Raw genomic sequence first — 19,440 nt, forward strand, 5'->3', positions numbered from 1 at the left:
TCTTGAAATTTTCAAAAAATAAAACAAAATCTTATACTCCCCCAATTTTGAACTCATAACTTTGTGTACTCAAATTCGCCTACTCACCATCCAAGAGTGCTTTTTGAAGGTAAGTATCGATGCTTATTATATATATTTTAGTGGTCGGCTCAGTTTCCCAATTTGTTTTGTCCATCTAATCTGAATCCAACTCGAAAATTTCAATTTTGTATACTTTCAAGCCGAAACCACCAACTTGACGCATTTCTACCCGAACCGACGAGTGGTTTCGATCGATTTAGGTGGATTTGTTGGTTTTTCGATCGATTTTTTCATGCATCCCTTCGACCAAGTATGGGCGTCAGTTATTTTTGTATTGAGCATATTTAACCCTCAATTATGTAATTTATGAATGTAGCTAAACAAACTGTCAGTGAACCACGTAAACACCTGTGTCAATTTCTTTTGCTATATATTTTTTGTTCATCTTTAATGGTGGATTCTCTAACATCAATAATAATATGGTTCTTTAAAAAGGAGGACATAAACAATGCAGGCTATAGCAAAAAGAATGATGAAGATATCCAAGGTAAGAGCTGTGGTGGCTTGATCACTCAACTCCATGTTCCTTCCTCCAAGACGATCCACCATGTCCGGAGTTGATTTCCAGTTTTGCAGCTCTTGCTCGTAAGGATCTTCCAACTTAATCCTCAATTTTTCAGCTTGGCGGCTTGCCTCTTCTTGCGCAAGTGTCCAGTCGTAGAACTTGCGGCTTTCTTCGTTGCTCAGGACCTCATACACTTGTTTTAGCTTCATGAATTTCTCAGACGCTACCTTTAGAGGGAGAGAAGTTGTGTCTGGATGGTATTCTTTCGATAATCTCCGGTATGCACTTTTTATCTCTTCTAGCTCTGCCTCAGCTCCCACTCCTAAGAACCTTCACATATATATACACACACAACAACAAACAATTATATACATATATAGCTATTCAGATGGAAGTGTTGGGGGAATGATATATAAGAATTTATTACATCTCAATTAAATTTGTCGTTGAGGTATGTTTTCAATAAGCATTGTACTAAACGATTATTCATGGATGCAAGCTAGGTTGTACATGTTATTATTTTTTTCAATCATCCCGAAACTTTGGATTGGTTAGTTTGACATCCCAAAAGACTCAAAGTGTCTCGACCCCCACTCTTAGAATTTGTTTTGGTAAATTTAAAATATTTAATTTTATATACAACATATGTTGCTATCAACTAACTTTAAACAAGGGCGAACATTCTAAAACAAAAATATAAAGATTCACAAATCATCCATTCTAAAAGAAATATATACATTTTTATTATATAATTGGGGCCAACTTGAAAATTTTTTATTCAACCCAAAACCCAATCCCACCTGACAAAAAATAGAAAACTTTGATCCTAACTCAACTCAAAAACAAAACAAACTTAATCCAATACTTATGGTTTGGGTTAGATAGTTCTGGTTATTCAGGTTGTTAGGTTATTTGAATACTCCTACTGCATGGAGGTTAATTCCACTAAAATTACAATCTCGAACTACTTGAATCTGGTAGAATTCATTGATACTTGCTAACTCAACTCAAGAGTAATAGAAAGAAAGATGGGAGACAACTCTTCAATTTGAAATGAGATACTACAAATAAAGAAACAAGTTGTTATTTATAGGTTAAGAACTTGGTACCTCTTCAAACTACAGATAAATTCAAATATATTAATTTTATATATCAAACATCATCTAATTTCATAGTCTCAATCTAATTTGAAATTCATAATCATGAATTCAATATGCATAATTAAATCTGCTTTTTAGTATTTCAATTTTCAAGAATGTTGCACTAATTTCATCCATTCATAATAAATATGCAAGGAGAAGCATATATAATAAGGCATCTGATTAAGCAAGTATAAAACCTCTACTCACGTACTGGTAGTGAGAATCAGATGAGTTGTTGAGCAAGTCAGCCAAACTTGGACCTAACGTTTTATTGTCATGAACCTTAGTCTCCTTCTTGTGGCCTCCAATCCAACCTTCTTCTTGGTTTTGCCAATGAATTCTCGTGTCGACTCCCGGTGGAGGTCGTCTCTGGGGGTCGTTGTTTGGAGCTTGAGATGCATAGACCCGCCATGAACGGAATGTGCGAGCAGAGGAGTGAAAGGTTTTGTGAAAGAGGAGAGAATTGGGAATTGGAGGAGAGGCCATGGAATGGATTGGAAGAGCAAGAAGAGAGTTGAAATAAAAACCACCAACCACTGGTTCGTGTGGACGAGAATACTCGCACACTTTCATGCCCTCCGAGGGACCCTCAAAGCCACTATCCCTTGGCCATTTGTAACTTTGTTTTTGTGTGCTTTCCCATAGCAAGGATTAACGATTGTCATTTTAAGTCACTTTGATAAAATTTAAAATATGATTTTATTGAAAACTTGAAACCGACTTTATTATCTGCCAAACCAAGTTTGGCTCAATTGATATTCTGAGTATATTAGAAAGCGTGAATTGGGATGGGTTGGTTTTGATTTTGGGTTGGTTTATTTTCTTAATTTTAATTTTAACTTTTTCTTTTTTGAGCCATGTGGTTCAAATACTATTGTACTAAAAAAAAATAACTCTATAATTCTGAAACATGTTCAATACAAGTGCTATTCCAAAATTTTGCAAAGTGACAAAGTCATTTAACCCACATCTAAGCCAAAATTGGCAATGAAGTGACCACTATGACATGAAAGACATTAAGTCCCCGTTTGATAATCTTTTTTTTTTTTTTTTGTTCTTTGTTTTTAAAAATTAAGTTTATAGACACTACTTTCAGCTACAAATTTCTTTATTTGTTATCTACTTTTTACCAATAGTTTAAAAAACCAAACCAAAATTTGAAAACTAAAAAAAAAAGTTAAAAAAACTTATATTTTGTTTTTGAAATTTGACCAAGAATTTAATCATTTTACTTAATAAATATGCAAATCATTATAATAAATGAGGAAGAAAGAGAATTATTTTTTAAAAAAAAACGAAATAATTATTAAACGAGACTTAAATAATTCAAATAATTAGACCAAAATAGAAAAAGTAAACTGTTAGTAAATCTATCCATTAAATTTATTTTTTTAAAAAAAATCTAACCCAATTATTGTTATCATTACTATTATTTTAAAAAATCTAATTACAAAAATGGTTGAGTTGAAGAGGATACTCATGGGCCTGGGTACACCGAACCCCAATTCTGACCCATAGACCATAAAGGGAAGAAACGTTTGGTTGGTCCGCCGAGGTGGAATGGCAAAACTATACCATCTTAAGCATCAGAGTGCTCTAGCATAATACCTGCATCCGCTCACCACAATTATTGCGACGCCTCTAAACATTTTTTTCCCTTAAATTTCGAGAACATTAAATCCAGAATGAACAGTTGATTTAACCGGACAAAGACATTTCTATTATGAAACTCCCTCCTTCGTAAGCCTTTATATATATATATATATATTAAAAAAAAAATCCCAACAAAACCGATCGACAAAGCCAATCATTATGAACCATGATTGGATTGTTTTAAGTATGAACAAAAGAATGATCATCAGTCTCCATCCAATTGAAAGAATTTTTGTTTAGAATTGGCTAAAAAATCCACTGCCATTTGCCACATCAAAAGAATCCATAGAATAAAGGAACTAAATCTCTCTAGTCAATCAATCCTACCTCGGTTTATTTCGAAAGAATTAAGAACTAATATCAATTGTTATACATTTGATAGATAGTCTGGTAGTTCAATAATTTGTACATTATAAAGTTATAAACTATATTCAAGTCAGAGAGTCACCAAAATAACACGGTTAGAGGAAGCAAGTGTACTTCGAATTACTTCACTAAAGGTACAGATACGATCAATTCAATGCAAAATTTGAAAATGACTAAAGACAAACTTTGGAGCAACCATCCTCTCCCATATAAGCAGAAATCTAACTCATCTTCCATGTAAGGCATCTCATAATAGCATCAAATGACGTTGGAAGTGACGCTCCCCTTTTCCATTGAGATGATAAAAAATCATGTCATAATCTACCAGTATAATTAATCTGATACAATATTGTGAAGCTTAAATTTTCTGCCATCACTAAACTGAGCTTTCTCATACCAACTTGAGAAAGTTAGACTGAATTATTGTATTTTCTGCAATCTCATGGCATGAGCATATTAATGGTAGAGTAGAATTCATTTCAGTTCAGGCCATGAGATTGCTAAAAATCAAAATTGACTCGAAGACGGATGCACACATACGGTTTATATCATAAAACAGTAACATGTGATATTCGTAGACAGGACCTAAAGTAGGTGACCGGAGATGACATATCCTTTTAACACAAGATATTGAAAAGAAACAAAAAACAAAACATGGTACGAGTAGTGTTAAGTTAGAAATTCTAATATACGAGGGAAATGGAAGTAAATTATGAGTTAAACATTGGATATCAAAAATAAAAGATGGCATCTAACGCATACCTTATGATACGGGAAGCGAAACAGAACCATTCTCTACATTGACTTCCAAATTCCAGCCTCTGGAATCGTAAACCACAGATCAGTTGTAAATATGACAACACACGAAGCACGAAAATAGATCAAATAGAAAAGACAATACTACTTTTCTGTTGCCTCTCTCCTTAGTTCCTCGATTTGACCCTCTAATTGAAAGCATGCCACTTGGATTTCCATATTTTTCTCACAAAGCTCCTTCCATTGCGTGGACAAAGCATGAAGCTCATATGCAGCGTTTTGCTGATCATTGCACAAAAAATCAACCAAATATTCAAAGAATTGACCTCTGCCCTATTGTAATATGAATTACAGGGATGTTACTTACTTGATGGAATTTCCTTTCACGGTTCACCTTTTCAATCTTCTCATTCTGTTCTTGAGCTAATTTTTGCATTCTGATAACAATTAACATCATGACAATATAAGTAACAATTATATAAGATCACTTTGGTCAGATCGCAGATGTACCGAGTACATTCATGTTCACTTCTCTCAGAAATGACAGATAAAATGTGGCCAAGTGTTCCATAAAACCAATGCCTGTGATGCAATAGTTTTCAGTTTGCATAGCAACAGTCCTGGCTCAGATAATATGACCATGCAAGTGAATGTTTGAATCTACCATGGATAATATGCAAACGCAGAATCCTATTGTCGTTATACCATGAAGGTCCAAACATTAAGTTCTTGTGTATCTTGTTTTATACATTTAACAGGATCAATTCTTAGTCTGCAAGTAGATCTTTGCAACCACCGTAGATTAAAACCTATCCCAATCTGTACATAGATTGGTTGGCATGAATAGAAAGAAAAATAGAAACCACCAATGGATTGTCAACAATGCACAAAATCATAAAATTTGTTTCACCAGTCTTTATTCATTTCATCAGTTAACGATTACCGATGTGAAGTGCTAACCCTACTCAAATATTGAAGCCTAGTCTTCAAGCATGGATGCAAGCCTAAATTCATGAAAGAAAGAGCCATAGGCAGGACCAACTTTACATGGTTCGTGTCTGCACCAATGGCAACAAGATACTGCATAACTTCATTTTTTTTTTTTAATGTCCTCGTATTCTTTCATTTTTTCTCAATGAAAGTTCGGGTATTAATTATAAAGACGATTAATGATGAAAATAAAAATAAAAATAAAACCAACCAGCAGTATGTGATAGAAAGAGAGATACAAAAACTCAGTGTAAAATAACTATTTTCCATTTGAAATTATTTTTTCTTGCAAGTAACGGGACAATTTACACTATATAAAGTTATAAAGAAAAGGATTTGACTAGGAACTGTTGATAAAATAAAAACATAATTAGTACACAGAAAATATAGAACATCAAAACAAAATATATTAACAAACCTTGATAGAAGTGCTTCCAACTGTTTGTTGTGTTGCTTCCATATATCAGGGCCATATTTTGACATCAGATCCAAATTTTCCAGCCTGCAGTATGACACAAAAGCACCACCACCAGTAGTTAGGTTGTCATATTCTTATTATCTCCTAATGAATCATCAAAACCTCTCTAATGTTTGTTTTCATGGTAGGGTGCATAATCTTCAGTATTTTGTTTTTTCCTTACCAAAATTGTATAAATCACACCACACCTCTCATAAGCATGGCCCATAGGTACAGAAACTAGATATAAGAAAGCAACTGCAACCTAGAAAAGGGATAGAAATATGACGAATGGGAAAGAGCTATATGAAGAAGGTGAGTTTTAGGGTCAAGTAACATAAAGTATTTAAAGTGATCTATGTCAACGGAGTTTTCAGCTAAATATAGACCATAAAATTAATAAATTAAGAGCATCCGTGAAAATACTAACTCAGTATTGCAGATATTAGAAGACCTGTATGAGTTGAAGTAGCCAACTCTACCTGTTCTCCATAAAATTAAGTTTTCCAAAAGACAAGTCTTAAATTCCTAGAACAATAGAAACGTATTAACACTTCACCTCAGTACTTGATGACGGAGTAAGCATTGAGCTTTCTGAAGTGTCTGCTTCCAAGCAGTTTCGTCATTTTTTTTATTTGGAGGTGGTGTCTCTAACTTATATCTTGCAACATCGAGAGGCACTGGAGGTCTCCCAGCTCTTACACGTTCGTACTCTCTAGCAAGCATTGGATGATCCTGAATTCAAACTTCGTCAGTTGAATAGACTATCACTAATATTACCACATTTTGTAATATTCTCAAGATCTATCATATGTAATGGTTAGAGAATTTATGTAGAGCGGCGCGTCCTATAGACATTGGATGACACAGTGGGAGTTGCGGATAAGCAATATGGCAATATCTGTGTTCTTGTCAATCGATTAATTTTTATTCGAATTTCTTTAGCTCGTTTTCGAGTAAACGAAAACAGAACCAGCAGATGGAGCTTCTAAACACTTCCAAACTCGGCAATTAGTACGTGTCTAGCAAATATATCCAGCGGAGAAAAGTAATTTGTTTTTTTAGGCATAATAACTCTGAAATCAAGCGGAACTATAAGTGCAAAACCTAGAGGAAACTCCGGTGGGAAATGAAATTGCAGCGTAACTTACTTCGAACTTGAACTTAGGAACGGGAGGCAAGTCTTTGAGAAAGTCGGCCGGTCGTTTGGAGCTACGGCGCATCTCTTCCTCGACTAAGCGGTCGACCTCTGCTTTGACCCTTGGGTCTGCATAGTCGTCGTCGATGTAGGGCAGGGCGTCGACTACCTCGGCATCCGCAGCAACGCGCCACGCTGGTTGAGACGGCTGCGGTGGAGCTTCGAGCATTAGGATATCCCCATTAATGTTGTTAGTCGCCATTGCCACCGCGACGAACAACAGAGGTTTCGAGTTTCAGTCTTACAGAAGGTCAAGTGCGAGGAGATGGAGATTCCGCGGCCCGCTTCGCAAATTGATTGGATTTTCTTTGTTTCATTTCAACTTTATGTATTTTTATTTTTTTATGCCTAAAAACAAATTTTGGATTAAATAACATTTTATTTTGAAGCAACCATTTACTTCCTAAACTACAATTTTTTTTTTTTAAGATACTCCCACAACTATAATTAACAACAATTTTATTTATAAATTTGTAATAATTTAGTCTCAAAATTCTCTTAACAGTTTATTGACTTACATGTATTTAAAATGTTGTCCATTTCTATAAAAGTATAAAGTACATGTATTGAAAAGTCTTTTTAATAACGTTTTTCATTTTCTGTCATTCTCATTTCTTATATTTTTAGAAATGGATTTGTTTGATAACCCATCCCTTTTTTTATTTGTTGATTTGAATAAACGTTTCTATAAATATGGTTAAATTTGAAAAATTATAAAAGGTAGTTTCTCCCTAATATGCCCCTCTTTTACACAATATTGTTTCCCTAGCAAATTAAAAGCTATCTTGGCTGGTTGGTAGACATGCAAGCCATCCGTTTACATCTTGGTTGCAGATCAAGTCTTAAGTACGTCACTTTTATTTTATTAACATTTTTATATTTCTTTTATATTCATTTCCATCTACATTTTACCTCTCTTATTTGTTAATCTTACTATTTGGAAGAAAAAAAATAGACAATTGCAAATATAGCATCATACTCAAAATATTAACATATACTGAAAGAGTTAAAAACATACATGTGGAAGCGATTAAGATATTGAGCACTCTAACTTCATTAATTTTAAAGATTAAAGCATGCATGAATATAATCTGGAAATAGGGTTTGAGATACAAACATGCAGACATATAACTTCGAAAAAGGGTTTGAGATACAACATTTGATGAAACTAAAAAAAGAAGCTATCATTTGGTTGAAAAGATCACGAACACTTCGTGGACTATTGCTAGAGTCTTCTGTTGAGATTGGTGTCCTAATTCTCCCAGAGTCTCGTTGTTTTGTAAAGATACACATTGTTCAATTAATAAAATAAGTGTTATTTTATCTTATGTGAACTTAAACATGTATATGTGATATACAAGTGGATCATGCCTTAAGTGATAACCTGAATTGGTCTGTAGTATAAGGATTAAGGTGGGATACCTGATCCCAGTGACACTATGGATACGGCCCGCTCTGTAAAGGTTTGCAAGTGTTGTAAACTACTACAGATGGTAGATCCTGACCATTCATGTGGAGATGTGGAGCGGGGGTGTCCTATACAAAAAGTTTGTATAAGACATGGACCACGAGATGACTAGACTGTGTATATAATGTCGTTGATACTAGAGACTTACATCTCACCTAAACGACCGTAGGTGACACGACCTCAATCCTGAATGTTTTGGGAACTCCTATTTTTTAAGGTGGTCATTTGATTAGTATGGGTGAGAGTGGCCAAATTGCCAACTCAACATGCCTACCTTTTTGGGGACTTGTCTAATATGGGAGTTGGGAACTCAATCTACAATATGGAATTCACTCATTTCCCGAAACAGAGATAAGTAGAAAGATTGCTCCCTTATGGGCTGATTATGGGGCTTGAACATAGTGGCCATAGCTTCTTTTTGGAAGAGAAGACTCAGTCATAGTAGGACTATGACTTATGTTAATTAGAGGGATCGGTGGTACTTAAGGAGACAGATGTAACTATAGGGGCATAATGGTTATTGGCCCAGCTGTACTTACGAGCAATCTGTGAAGGGTTGTCGCATTGCTAATTGGTTAAGATGGACACATAATATATTTGTAGTGAGGAGAGTTCAGTTGTTGGTCTTTAGTGGAGTGTCTGGCAATTAACGAATGGTGGATCCCGTGACTAAAGAGTTTAATCAATTATTCATGTATTGTTGGAGCTTCAGATCTACAGGTCCATGAGGTCCCCTTGGTAGCTTGGATTCATGTTGAGGATCAGTACTTAGTGTCGATTTGAAATGTTCAAATTGATAAGAGGTATTTTGATTATATATGATATGATCGATATGGTGTATAAGATACATCTAGTGGAGGATTAATGTAAATGAGATTTATATTAAGTATCGTTGAATAGAAAAATAACTATGGTTTATATGTTTCATAAGATGAAATATTAAAACTATAAGTTATAAATATAGTATGATAAGTTGGTTATCATTTATATTTATAATAATATTAATTATTGGATAATTAATACTTTTTCTTTTAAATAACCAAAATAGCTGGTGGTTATTGGAACATGTAACAAAAAAATGTTTTACAAAAGTTTGAAAAATATTTTGAGTTTTCTCTCCGGCGAAAAGAAACTCACGGAAGTCGTCAAGTAAATACAAATTTACTAAACGACGGCTGGGCGAACTAAACGATCGTGCAGGTTAGAGGGTAAGAGATAAGCCGGCCGCTGATAATACATGGAAAACTAACAGGCAACAATGAGCTGGCCATGCGGAGACGAAATGTAATGTCAAAAACAGTTGACCGTAGGCACACCCGGTGCGATCCCTGTGACGAAGGTCCAATAAACGTCCAACCACTGTCCGCAAGATCTACGTCCGAAAAAAACTAAGACCAAAAGTGAAATAAAATACTAAACGGGAAGGTGCGAACAAAAATCGTGCTAGTGCGGAGCCTAAACGATCGTGCAGTGTTTACTAAACGATCGCATAGCTTTGCTAGACGATCGCTGGCCCAAGGTACACGATCGTGTAGTGTCTGTAGGCGACAGGCCGAGCTAAACGATATAGCTAAACAATTGCATAGCTTTTGCTAGATGATCGCATAGCTTTATCTAAACGATTGGGCATCGACCTATACGATAGGTCTCCGACTTCTCCCACTTGCCCAATCATGTATGCGCATCGTTATTTCCTCCATTCATTTGTCTCACACCAAGTCCGAACAGAGTTCAGCCTTTGGATTCTCACACCGAGAATACCAAGGTCGCTTTGTTGGTAGTGTCGGACTCAACTCAACATCGTCGAGGTTTTCTGGAGGCAATTCGTGAGGTTGCAGAGGAGTTCGTGTTGCGGAGGAGTTTGTGATCGAGGAGATTTTGATTGGACGAGCGCGAAGTGTTCATGCGGTGTTGTGGTCGTGTAGATCGGCAGTCGAGGCTGCTGTATATAATTAACAGAGCGTGGAGACGTTTCTGCCGATATGCGTAGAGTTTGTCTTTCTATGCATTTAAGTTTGTTCATGTTGTAATTTCTCTGTATAATTGTATAACCGTTTATGTTTGAAGTCGACTGTAAATGTTATAATTCATTATTGTAATTTGGAATAGTCTTGCTTCCGCTGCTCACAGAAATCTCGTTTCTGATTTCCTTCATCTCCCCTGTTATTCTTCAGCCTTAGAACGGATCGTGGGATCTAATTTGTGGTTGAAGAGAAAAAAAAGAGTTTGATAGTTTTTGTATCAAGAACTTCAAGAGAAAAACAAGGCTTCAAAAACCAAAATGCATGGAACTTTTTCCAAGCCAATTTTTCTTCTACTTAAAGAAGAATTTATGCAAAGTGAATTAACTTCAAAGTAACACATAATTAAGCATGCAAAAGCTGGATTTTGGGTGTTATAGCTAGTGAAAAAATTTGGACAATTCCACTAACTTGAAATCCATTTTAGAAAAAAAATGGATAATCCCACTAACTTGAAATCCATTTTAAATGAATTAAAAAAAATCAATTTAATTTGAATTTCCAAAAGATCCAATTCTTAAATGAATTTCAATTTTAAATAATATTAATTTGAATAATTAATATTAATTAGAATTCACTTCTTTAAAACCAATTTTAAATAAAGTTAATTCTAGTAATTATTTTTTAATAAGATTAATTTTTAAATAATTAATTAAAAATAATTTAATATCAAATATTAAATTATTAAAACACCAATCCCGAACATGAGTCTCTATTCATGTGTATGATATTTAAATCATATTTAAATTATAAGTAATAAAACTGTTAATTATATCACATATAATTAACTCTAATCCCTAAATCGAATTTGAATGTTTCAAATTATCTTATCACACTGTCTTAAGGTTTAATTCGACTTGAGCTAGCAGGGGACCTAATGGACCTACATATCATTAGTTATAATGATCCGAGATTAACCTACTAAACTCATCAACCTAATTAACCAACATTCGTTACCTACCGGGACTTCCATTAAAGTTCAGTAATAGCACTCTCCTCGCTGTATATATATTTTTTTCCACTTGATTTAACCATGACTAGCAAGTCGATCCTTCACATGTTGCTTGAAATTACAGTTTGGTCAAAATTATCATTTTACCTCTATAATTACATCTTGCTCATTAAGTTCCACCGAACAATTGGTTTGTGGTCCAACCACTAAATCGAGTTCCTCTCATACTAGTGAGAGGGTAGGACCCTTTGTTTAATACCCGACTGTTCCTAGAGTCGGGTAGGAGTAAAGTCCATATTGCGGGACTATGTCCCCGGCTATCTACCCGACCTTATCCCTAAAATGGGAGGCTTATTGAGTCAACGATGATGAGTCAATCCTGAATAAACAAAAGTTCATAGTTAGCTCAGGATTAAGATTGAGTTACTTAGGTCATCGAATTGAAATAGTCAGTCTTAACAGTAGATGAGGTTAAAAGTAAAAGTGACTTTTCGTGGTCCGGTCTTATGCAAACTCATTGCACATGATGCCCCCACTCGCATGTCTCCACATGAACGATTCAGGACCACATCATCTGTATCAAATACAAAATGGGTCACGTCCATAGTGCCTTTAGGATAAGATGCCCAACCTTATCCTTATACCATAAACCGTTTTGACTATATACTTGAACTTGGTCCACTCTTATGTGTCCACACATAGTTTAGGAATTCATGCTTGCCAAAGGTTATTAGTTTATTGGATTTAGGGTTCTTAAAGGTACAATTCACATATTCAATAACAATTTTATTGAATAAATCTCGATAACATCTTTATTGCGAAATAGAATATGTTTAATGTTTACAAACCACGAGTTTTAAGACATAAAACACAATGCAAACATCACAATACATTTTTGTTTGTTGCAAAATTAACAAAATTTAGATATAACTCCTAAAGTCTACAAGTGAAAAACCATATTGTTGATAGACTTCTATTAACGATATAGTTTATCATTGACAGAAATTTATCAACGACAGAGTTTATTATTCTACTATAGTTGCAATACACTTAGCCCACGTTTACCAAATCATAATGAAAAATTGTGTAGTCGTAATAGAACTCTATTGATGGATCAATCGTAGTGAGTCTAAATCATAAACCCAATTGAATTGCTTTTGATCAAATTTACTTAAAATTACGAATCTGTTACATTTATTATTACCGTTACTAATTACGGTCAAACAATAAAATTGACAGTAAATGTGATAGATTCATAATTTTCATATTGTAACGATAACGATATCAACACATAATTTTCAAACCTAATTAGACAACTCGTCAATCAATTTTGCACGTTTTGATTATAAATTTGAACGTTAGCTCCATATGCCAATACGAGTATAGAATACATGTAAACAACACCAAATATAATCAATTGAGACCCAATTTTTGGATTACCATTGTTTTATTACTTTTTAATTGGGATGAAAGTGATCTTAGTCCTAAAAGTGTTATCCATTATAATTGTATGAAACAATTAAAAAAAAAAAGAAAATGGAAAAAAGAAAAAGAAAAAAAGGCCGGCAACGCGTGAATAAGGCGCCGAGCGCGCGCCGGGCGATTTAAAACACGTTTCGCGGTAAAATTATTTGTAGGAATTGACCGTACTGTCCTTCTCCGAACAAAATATTACAAACTCAGGACCGATTCATCTATTTTCGTTGGCTATTGCATTTGCAGCATCCAATCTTTTTGCTTTATGCTTGCCGCATTCTTGTCTCTTCCACATTTGTTATCCCTACCGCCATTATCGATGTACTGAGCTTCTGATACATTTGATGTCCAAAAGAAAGTCAAAACCCCCAAACTTCACTTTGAAAATCGGTGGCGTCCTAATTAAATGGGCATAAAGGACCTCCTCAGATTCATGAAGCCATACATCGAGCCCATTCACATCAAGAAATACGCGGGCAAACGTGTAAAGTATCGCGCGTTTCTATTTGGTTGTTTAGTCACTTGATTCATTGACCTCTGAATCGAACTTTTTCGCAGGTGGGTATCGACGCCTATTCATGGCTGCACAGGGGAGGTAACGTTTTTGCTTCTTCCTTATGGCAATGTGTTTTATCTGTGATGTTAGGGGGGTGGGGGCTTGTTATCCATTTATTGATACTACTTTTATAACAGCTTATTCTTGTAGTATGGAGATTTGCCTTAATTCTAATGGTGATAAGAAATGGCGATATTTGGACTACTGTATGCATAGAATCAATCTGCTTCGTCATTACAAGATAGTCCCAGTTGTTGTTTTTGATGGTGGGAATGCTCCGTGCAAGGCAGTTACCGAGCAAGAGAGACACAGGTATGTGTCGCTGCTCATAATATTATTCTGTTTTGAATCTTTATAGTTTATTTAGTTGTAAAATATGGATGCATTTGGCTTTTCCAGAAGAAGAGAGGCGAACAGGGAATTAGCGATGGAGAAGTTGAAGGAAGGGAATGTTGGTGCTGCCTCTGAGCTTTTCCAGGTTTTTGACATTCCATAGATGCTGCACTTTTATGCTCATATTCTTTACATTCAATTTTCAAAACTGGGAGTATCTTTCAAATGTGGGAGCTAAAAGTGTTACACTTTTTGTATAATTTGTTTATTAATGAGCTCAGTTCAAGCTCACTCGTTGCGTCAATAACAAAATATATTGCGATTAAAGAGTAGAGTAGTTTGTTACATATTTGGCTTCTCATTAAAAAAAATCTGAAGTTGCTTGGCTATTAAAGTTTAAGCAAATTCAACCATCATGGTTTGACTAGTCCTTAATAAGGGCCACGAGTATAATAAAGGACTTAGAGAAAATGAGTTTAATCCATGATGGCCACTATCTATATGAGTTTTCTTTCGTCCTCTTGAGATTGGTTAGGATGTGTGTAAACTGGCTCAGACTACATATATAAAAAAAAAAAAAATAGGTTAAGCGAATTTCACTGCTTCTCACCCTGCAAAATACTCCCCTTTATTCGTTCAATGGTAAGCTGATGTGAATTGTGCATGCTTTTCATTATAGTTTGTGTTCATGTCTAATTTCACGTTTTTGTTCCTTTCTATTTTCTGTAGCGTGCAGTGAACATTACTCCCTCCATAGCAAATCAACTTATAAAGGCAAGTGTTTTCCACATATGTACGCATTGTATTCACATTTTTACCATTTTTTATTTAAAAAAAGTTTCTCGATTTATATCTGGACTTCGGTATGCTACTTGTGAATCTTGTGATTACACTGCATAAACTGAGTGTTTTTACCTTTCCTCTACATTAACTGTTTCAACTCTTAACCATTCTAGCTTCTTAGAGAACACAACATTGAATTTGTGGTAGCCCCTTATGAGGCTGATGCACAGTTGGCATATCTTTCCAGCCTTGGAGCACAAAACGGAGGAATTGCAGCTGTGATTACAGAGGATAGTGACCTGATTGCATATGGTTGTAAAGCTGTAAGAACTTCCACAATACTTTGATTTGATGCAAATGGAGGTCCAGTGCTCTCATGCTGCCTTTGTGTGAACTATTTATTGCACCAAAGTGTCGAGCCTTTGTGTTGATTGGGATTGTTTTGCAGATAATCTTTAAGATGGACCGATACGGCAATGGGGAAGAGATGGTGCTAGATAAGATTTTTAACTCTGCAGACTGCACACCTTCCTTCAGAAATTTTGATAATGAACTGCTCACGGGTGAGAGTTCTACTTGATGCTCCCCCCATCCCCCCACCCCTATCCTTGCAACTAAAATTGTGAACAATTCTCGATGCAATCAAAATTACATTCACCGAAGCAAACTGACTTTTGTTTCCGTCTTCTACAGGTATGTGTGTCTTAGCTGGCTGTGATTTTCTTCCATCTGTTCCTGGAATTGGCATTGCAAAGGCTTATGCCCTGGTCTCCAAGTATCGGAATTTGGAACGTGTAAGCACCTCTGTTCACTCTTGCATCCAAAAAGTTTAATGGTTGATCATTATCTGTTCTACTCAAGGTTACATTGATAGACAATTTAAACAGCAGTGTTTGTTAGTGTTAAGTCTCGAGAGCAACCCTTGCTCGAGTAGCCGCCATATGGCTAATAGTTGCTCTTCGGTGTGGCATAGAGCACCTATAGAGGCGTTGAAGAAGTTCCCTAAACTATTTCCCCCTCCCCAATAATCTACATCCTCTCGGAAAGAAAAGGGGACATTTGGGATGTTTATGCCTAAAACCATCTCACTTGTGCCAAGTCATATCTTTCTTTCGTATGGACAAGGAAATATTCTTTCATGTGACAGCAAGTGAATAGTTACCACTGAGTAGCAAGATTCATCTCTCATGCTTTTCTAAGTTTTCTTCCTTCGACAACAATAGAATGGACATAATTCTCAGCAACAGATTCCGGCCTTCAGAGGCCTCGTTTTTCTGTGATTAATTTCTCCTATTCTTCAACTCAACCTTCCAAAATTTGATAACTCGATACTCTCTTACACATCAGTACCCTTTCTCTTGGTTGGTTCAATCGACACATTGTTACATATTATTCATTCATTTTATTATCAGCATTGCAAAATTTAAATACCATTTGGGTGACCATTCTCTTCTATAAAGCATAGATACTTCATGTGAGACAAAAAATCTGTATCAGACACGTATTGGATACTGATACTTCCATATATTTTCAGATACTTCCTTGATACGTATCTGACACGCGATTTGACGTATTTATTTCTATGTGTACCTTTTTTTTAAAGAAAAAAGATAAGTAATGCATCTAATCTTTTCCAATCTAAAATTAGATAACCTATTTAAAAAGTTCATAACTCGAGTCTAAGAGACCAAACCCTATAATCATCTAATTTTCATCTTTACATTTGAGTCTCCACAAAGTCCACCAAAATATAAACCATTTGGATATCTTCAACAATTCAATGAAGAAATTTTTCGTTTATCTTCATACTTCTCCTCTTAATCTTCATCTTCTTCTTTGTAATATGAGTAATTTTTTATTGTATTTTATTAACTATTGTACTTCAACATCTTAGATGTTTCTTTTGTGTATTGTATTTCAGTGTTTGTATTCTATTTTGTGCTATTGTTATTAACTTATATGTTAAATTTATCTATATCCTAGATTTTTTTAAGAAAAATAAAATGTATCTTTAATGTATCAGTATCATTGTTTTTAAGAAATATATATTATTATATATATATATATATATTATGATGTATCTTTAGATGTGTTTCGTATCTTAGTTTGTTAGAAAATTGACGAATCGGTATCTGATCGTATACGTATCGTGTAACTATAAGCCATCTTAGGATTTCACTTCAAAAGCAGCGTTTAAGAGCAATCATCTATATTTCAGGCTCTCTCTGTTTTGAAGCTTGAGAAAAAGAAACAAATGCCTGAAGATTACTTCAAACTTTTCAGACAAGCTATGGCAGTCTTTCAGCATGCACAAATGTATGTGGTATACAACGAAAATGTGATCTAGGACCAACCATTATTTCCATAATGTATTCATCAAGTTTTGACTTGTTTTAGTTCCACGCAGATATGATACCGAAGCAAGGAAGCTTAGACACATGAAACCTCTTTCCCCGGAGCTTCTGCAGGCCCTAGATGAAGAAATTGATTTTTTGGGACCGTATCCTTTATCCAATAACCATTTCTACCTGCTTGAGTTTATATTTCTTTTGCAAAGCTATCATCTTTATGCCGACATGAGTACGAGTCAGTATACTGAGTATAGGCAGTAGAAGTTAAGCGAGAGAATCACAGAATTAAAGGACCATCCTTCGTTCCCAACCATTTTGTTTTCATTTACCTGATAATAATATATCATGTCTGGCCTCGTGCCTTAGGTTGGAGCAACGCCCTTGCACATTAATACAAAATTTCATTAAATGTACTTTAGTGCGGAGGACGTAATAACAAATTCTTAGTGGATTTTGTTGGAGGGGTTAAAATATTTGCATTCTTTAGTAACGAACCAGTTTTTTGTTATAGTTTTTGTTTAACCAATTATGGTGGAAATAGAGATATGCCTCCTTCAATAGCCGTTTCAATAGCCGAAGGAAGGTTAAACCCCATAACTATGGAGGCCTTTAACTATTTCTCAAGTGAAGAATGTCACCAAGACCTTATACAAATAAAAAATAACGAAAGACTTCCAAGGACCGAGGCAGCTGAGGTATCTGGGAAGGAGAGCTGTTTTACGGTCTTCGTCGTTAAGGACAGAGAAAGACATATCCCTGGTTAGTTTTCTGGCACAACTCGATAATACTTATTCAAAGCTCAAGCTTATAATTTCCTTTCGATTTCAATTTCAATTATATATATATTTTTTTGATTTTTAATCTTGACGACTGATAAAAGCAAAGAAAATAGAAACTAAAACAGATAAGAGTAGGCCAAAGAACTTTAAAAACAGCAAAAGTTTATATTTCTTTGATTTTTGCGAAACACTGTTGTTTGCAACCCTCAGAACTTTATGCTTCGGTAGTGTGTTAAGTTATTCTTTGTATGCAATTTTTATAATATATTCTTAACAAAAAAAAAAACTTGATCACGGTTAATTTTATGATGATGCATTTATCTTGTGGAATTAATTGTATCGAGAAAGTGTATCCAATTCAATAACTAATCATCGTTATCATTTCATGACAGATAAGAGAATTAAACCCATTGTAGGTGATAAGAATTCTAAAGAATTGGCAATTGAGAAGCTAATTACACCGTTGAGTATTCAGAGAACAAATGAAGACAAAACCGTTCTCGACTACAAATCAATAAAGACTCCTGACAACAATCCATTCAAGAGAAGGAAAGCTGATGAATTGCAGTTGGATCTAGCACAGAGTGTTGATAAAGAAGTTTCAGTCATAAGTGAAGATAAATACGAGGAACTATCATGTGAGACTCCAGATAACTTAATATTAAAATCTTCCAAAAAAAGAAAACAAAGCGAAGCTCTCTCTGATCAAATGGATAATGTTACTGAGCATATATCGGGGATAACCCAAGAGGAGGATTTGCTGCTGTTAGAATTGACACCAGAATCCCAAAAGAGTGTGAGCTCAAAGACGAGCAGTGTCATAGGTAGAAAAAGAGTTGTAGGCAAGGAGAACAAGAGAAAAAACAACTGTAACAGTACAGGGATTCCAAAGAATAGTATATTGAACTTTTTCTCTAGAGTATGATTATGTAAAATTCTGTCTTGAAAATGCATTCAGAATTTTTGCCAGGGAAATCTTGTGTTTTTGCATTAATCCACTTGGAGTGTAATCTTACTGCATGGATTGACCAACATGGAAATCGTTTTAAATAACGATTGCAGATTATAATGATATTGATAAAGTAGAGGCAGTATTTTGTATTGTTGCCAACTGATTAGATCCAAATCATCCTTAAAGGCCAATAGCTGAAGGGGAGGGCCAGGAAAGCTGTTTGAAATTATCTTGACATCACCTAGAGTTTGAAATTAAAAAGTTCATTCAAACAGATATATAGAATAGAGCAAGAGTTTCAAAATGTTCTAGATTGTGAAATCTGAAGAGCGATAGAGTACTTGATTATAGAGTTCATGACCTGTTTTTTTTAACTATTTAGTTTTTAGAACTAAATTGATAAACATTCCTTCCACTTCTAAATTTCTTGCTTTCTACCAATGTTTTTAAAAAATAAGACCATTTTTTAAAACTAAAAATAGTAGTTTTTTAAAACTTGTTTTGTTCCTAGATATTGGTTAGTAGTTCAACTCCTTAAAAAAAAAAAAAAAAAACTCAACACTTATCAAATGAGACCTTAGCCAAGGATAAAACCAATTAGATAACTCCATTCATTTTATC

General features: G+C 34.8%; 3 protein-coding genes across 5 annotated transcripts; 1 reads left to right on the forward strand and 2 right to left on the reverse strand.

The window, feature by feature from the left end:
- Nucleotides 1-404: 404 nt before the first annotated feature.
- On the reverse strand, nucleotides 405-2,244 carry LOC120082603 (NAD(P)H-quinone oxidoreductase subunit T, chloroplastic). The gene is made up of 2 exons (XM_039037852.1): nucleotides 1,940-2,244; nucleotides 405-916 (listed from the first exon to the last, which is right to left on the reverse strand). Exons 1-2 carry the CDS (start codon nucleotides 2,212-2,214, stop codon nucleotides 490-492), a joined length of 702 nt encoding a protein of 233 aa, XP_038893780.1. The 5' UTR covers nucleotides 2,215-2,244; the 3' UTR covers nucleotides 405-489.
- Nucleotides 2,245-3,728: 1,484 nt separating this feature from the next.
- Nucleotides 3,729-7,461, reverse strand: LOC120082466 (pre-mRNA-splicing factor SPF27 homolog). Of its 2 annotated transcripts, none has more exons than XR_005483179.1 (7): nucleotides 7,102-7,461; nucleotides 6,510-6,685; nucleotides 5,912-5,995; nucleotides 4,871-4,940; nucleotides 4,649-4,785; nucleotides 4,510-4,568; nucleotides 3,729-4,032 (listed from the first exon to the last, which is right to left on the reverse strand). XR_005483179.1 is itself a non-coding variant. In XM_039037645.1 (7 exons), exons 1-6 carry the CDS (start codon nucleotides 7,348-7,350, stop codon nucleotides 4,511-4,513), a joined length of 771 nt encoding a protein of 256 aa, XP_038893573.1. In that variant the 5' UTR covers nucleotides 7,351-7,461; the 3' UTR covers nucleotides 3,729-4,032; nucleotide 4,510. The 2 variants fall into 2 exon arrangements, 1 of the variants encoding a protein (XP_038893573.1); XM_039037645.1 differs by having other exon boundaries at nucleotides 4,652-4,785.
- Nucleotides 7,462-13,239: 5,778 nt separating this feature from the next.
- On the forward strand, nucleotides 13,240-18,961 carry LOC120082720 (exonuclease 1). 2 transcript variants are annotated; one of them, XM_039037997.1, is made up of 12 exons: nucleotides 13,240-13,549; nucleotides 13,624-13,660; nucleotides 13,772-13,933; nucleotides 14,021-14,099; nucleotides 14,684-14,728; nucleotides 14,911-15,060; nucleotides 15,186-15,300; nucleotides 15,431-15,531; nucleotides 16,956-17,053; nucleotides 17,145-17,237; nucleotides 17,630-17,847; nucleotides 18,260-18,961. In XM_039037997.1, exons 2-12 carry the CDS (start codon nucleotides 13,644-13,646, stop codon nucleotides 18,790-18,792), a joined length of 1,611 nt encoding a protein of 536 aa, XP_038893925.1. In that variant the 5' UTR covers nucleotides 13,240-13,549; nucleotides 13,624-13,643; the 3' UTR covers nucleotides 18,793-18,961. The 2 variants fall into 2 exon arrangements, with proteins under 2 accessions (XP_038893925.1, XP_038893924.1); XM_039037996.1 differs by having other exon boundaries at nucleotides 13,241-13,549; nucleotides 13,759-13,933; nucleotides 18,260-18,960.
- The last annotated feature ends 479 nt before the right edge of the window (nucleotides 18,962-19,440 follow it).

The sequence above is a fragment of the Benincasa hispida genome, chromosome 8 (assembly GCF_009727055.1).
Source record: "Benincasa hispida cultivar B227 chromosome 8, ASM972705v1, whole genome shotgun sequence".
Taxonomy (NCBI): domain Eukaryota; kingdom Viridiplantae; phylum Streptophyta; class Magnoliopsida; order Cucurbitales; family Cucurbitaceae; genus Benincasa; species Benincasa hispida.

What these genes read in the sequence shown, in the direction of transcription:
- LOC120082603 (XM_039037852.1), bottom strand. Translation starts at nt 2,214, where the DNA reads ATGGCCTCTCCTCCAATTCCCAATTCTCTCCTCTTTCACAAAACCTTT. An exon ending in TCATCTGATTCTCACTACCA is followed by an intron (nt 917 to 1,939) that starts GTACGTGAGTAG and finishes ATATATGTGAAG; the next exon opens with GTTCTTAGGAGTGGGAGCTG.
- LOC120082466 (XM_039037645.1), bottom strand. Translation starts at nt 7,350, where the DNA reads ATGGCGACTAACAACATTAATGGGGATATCCTAATGCTCGAAGCTCCA. An exon ending in TTGGAAGCACTTCTATCAAG is followed by an intron (nt 4,941 to 5,911) that starts GTTTGTTAATAT and finishes AATTGTTATCAG; the next exon opens with AATGCAAAAATTAGCTCAAG. An exon ending in AGGAGAGAGGCAACAGAAAA is followed by an intron (nt 4,569 to 4,651) that starts GTAGTATTGTCT and finishes TTACGATTCCAG; the next exon opens with AGGCTGGAATTTGGAAGTCA.
- LOC120082720 (XM_039037996.1), top strand. Translation starts at nt 13,472, where the DNA reads ATGGGCATAAAGGACCTCCTCAGATTCATGAAGCCATACATCGAGCCC. An exon ending in TTGCATATGGTTGTAAAGCT is followed by an intron (nt 15,061 to 15,185) that starts GTAAGAACTTCC and finishes ATTGTTTTGCAG; the next exon opens with ATAATCTTTAAGATGGACCG. An exon ending in GTCTTTCAGCATGCACAAAT is followed by an intron (nt 17,054 to 17,144) that starts GTATGTGGTATA and finishes AGTTCCACGCAG; the next exon opens with ATATGATACCGAAGCAAGGA.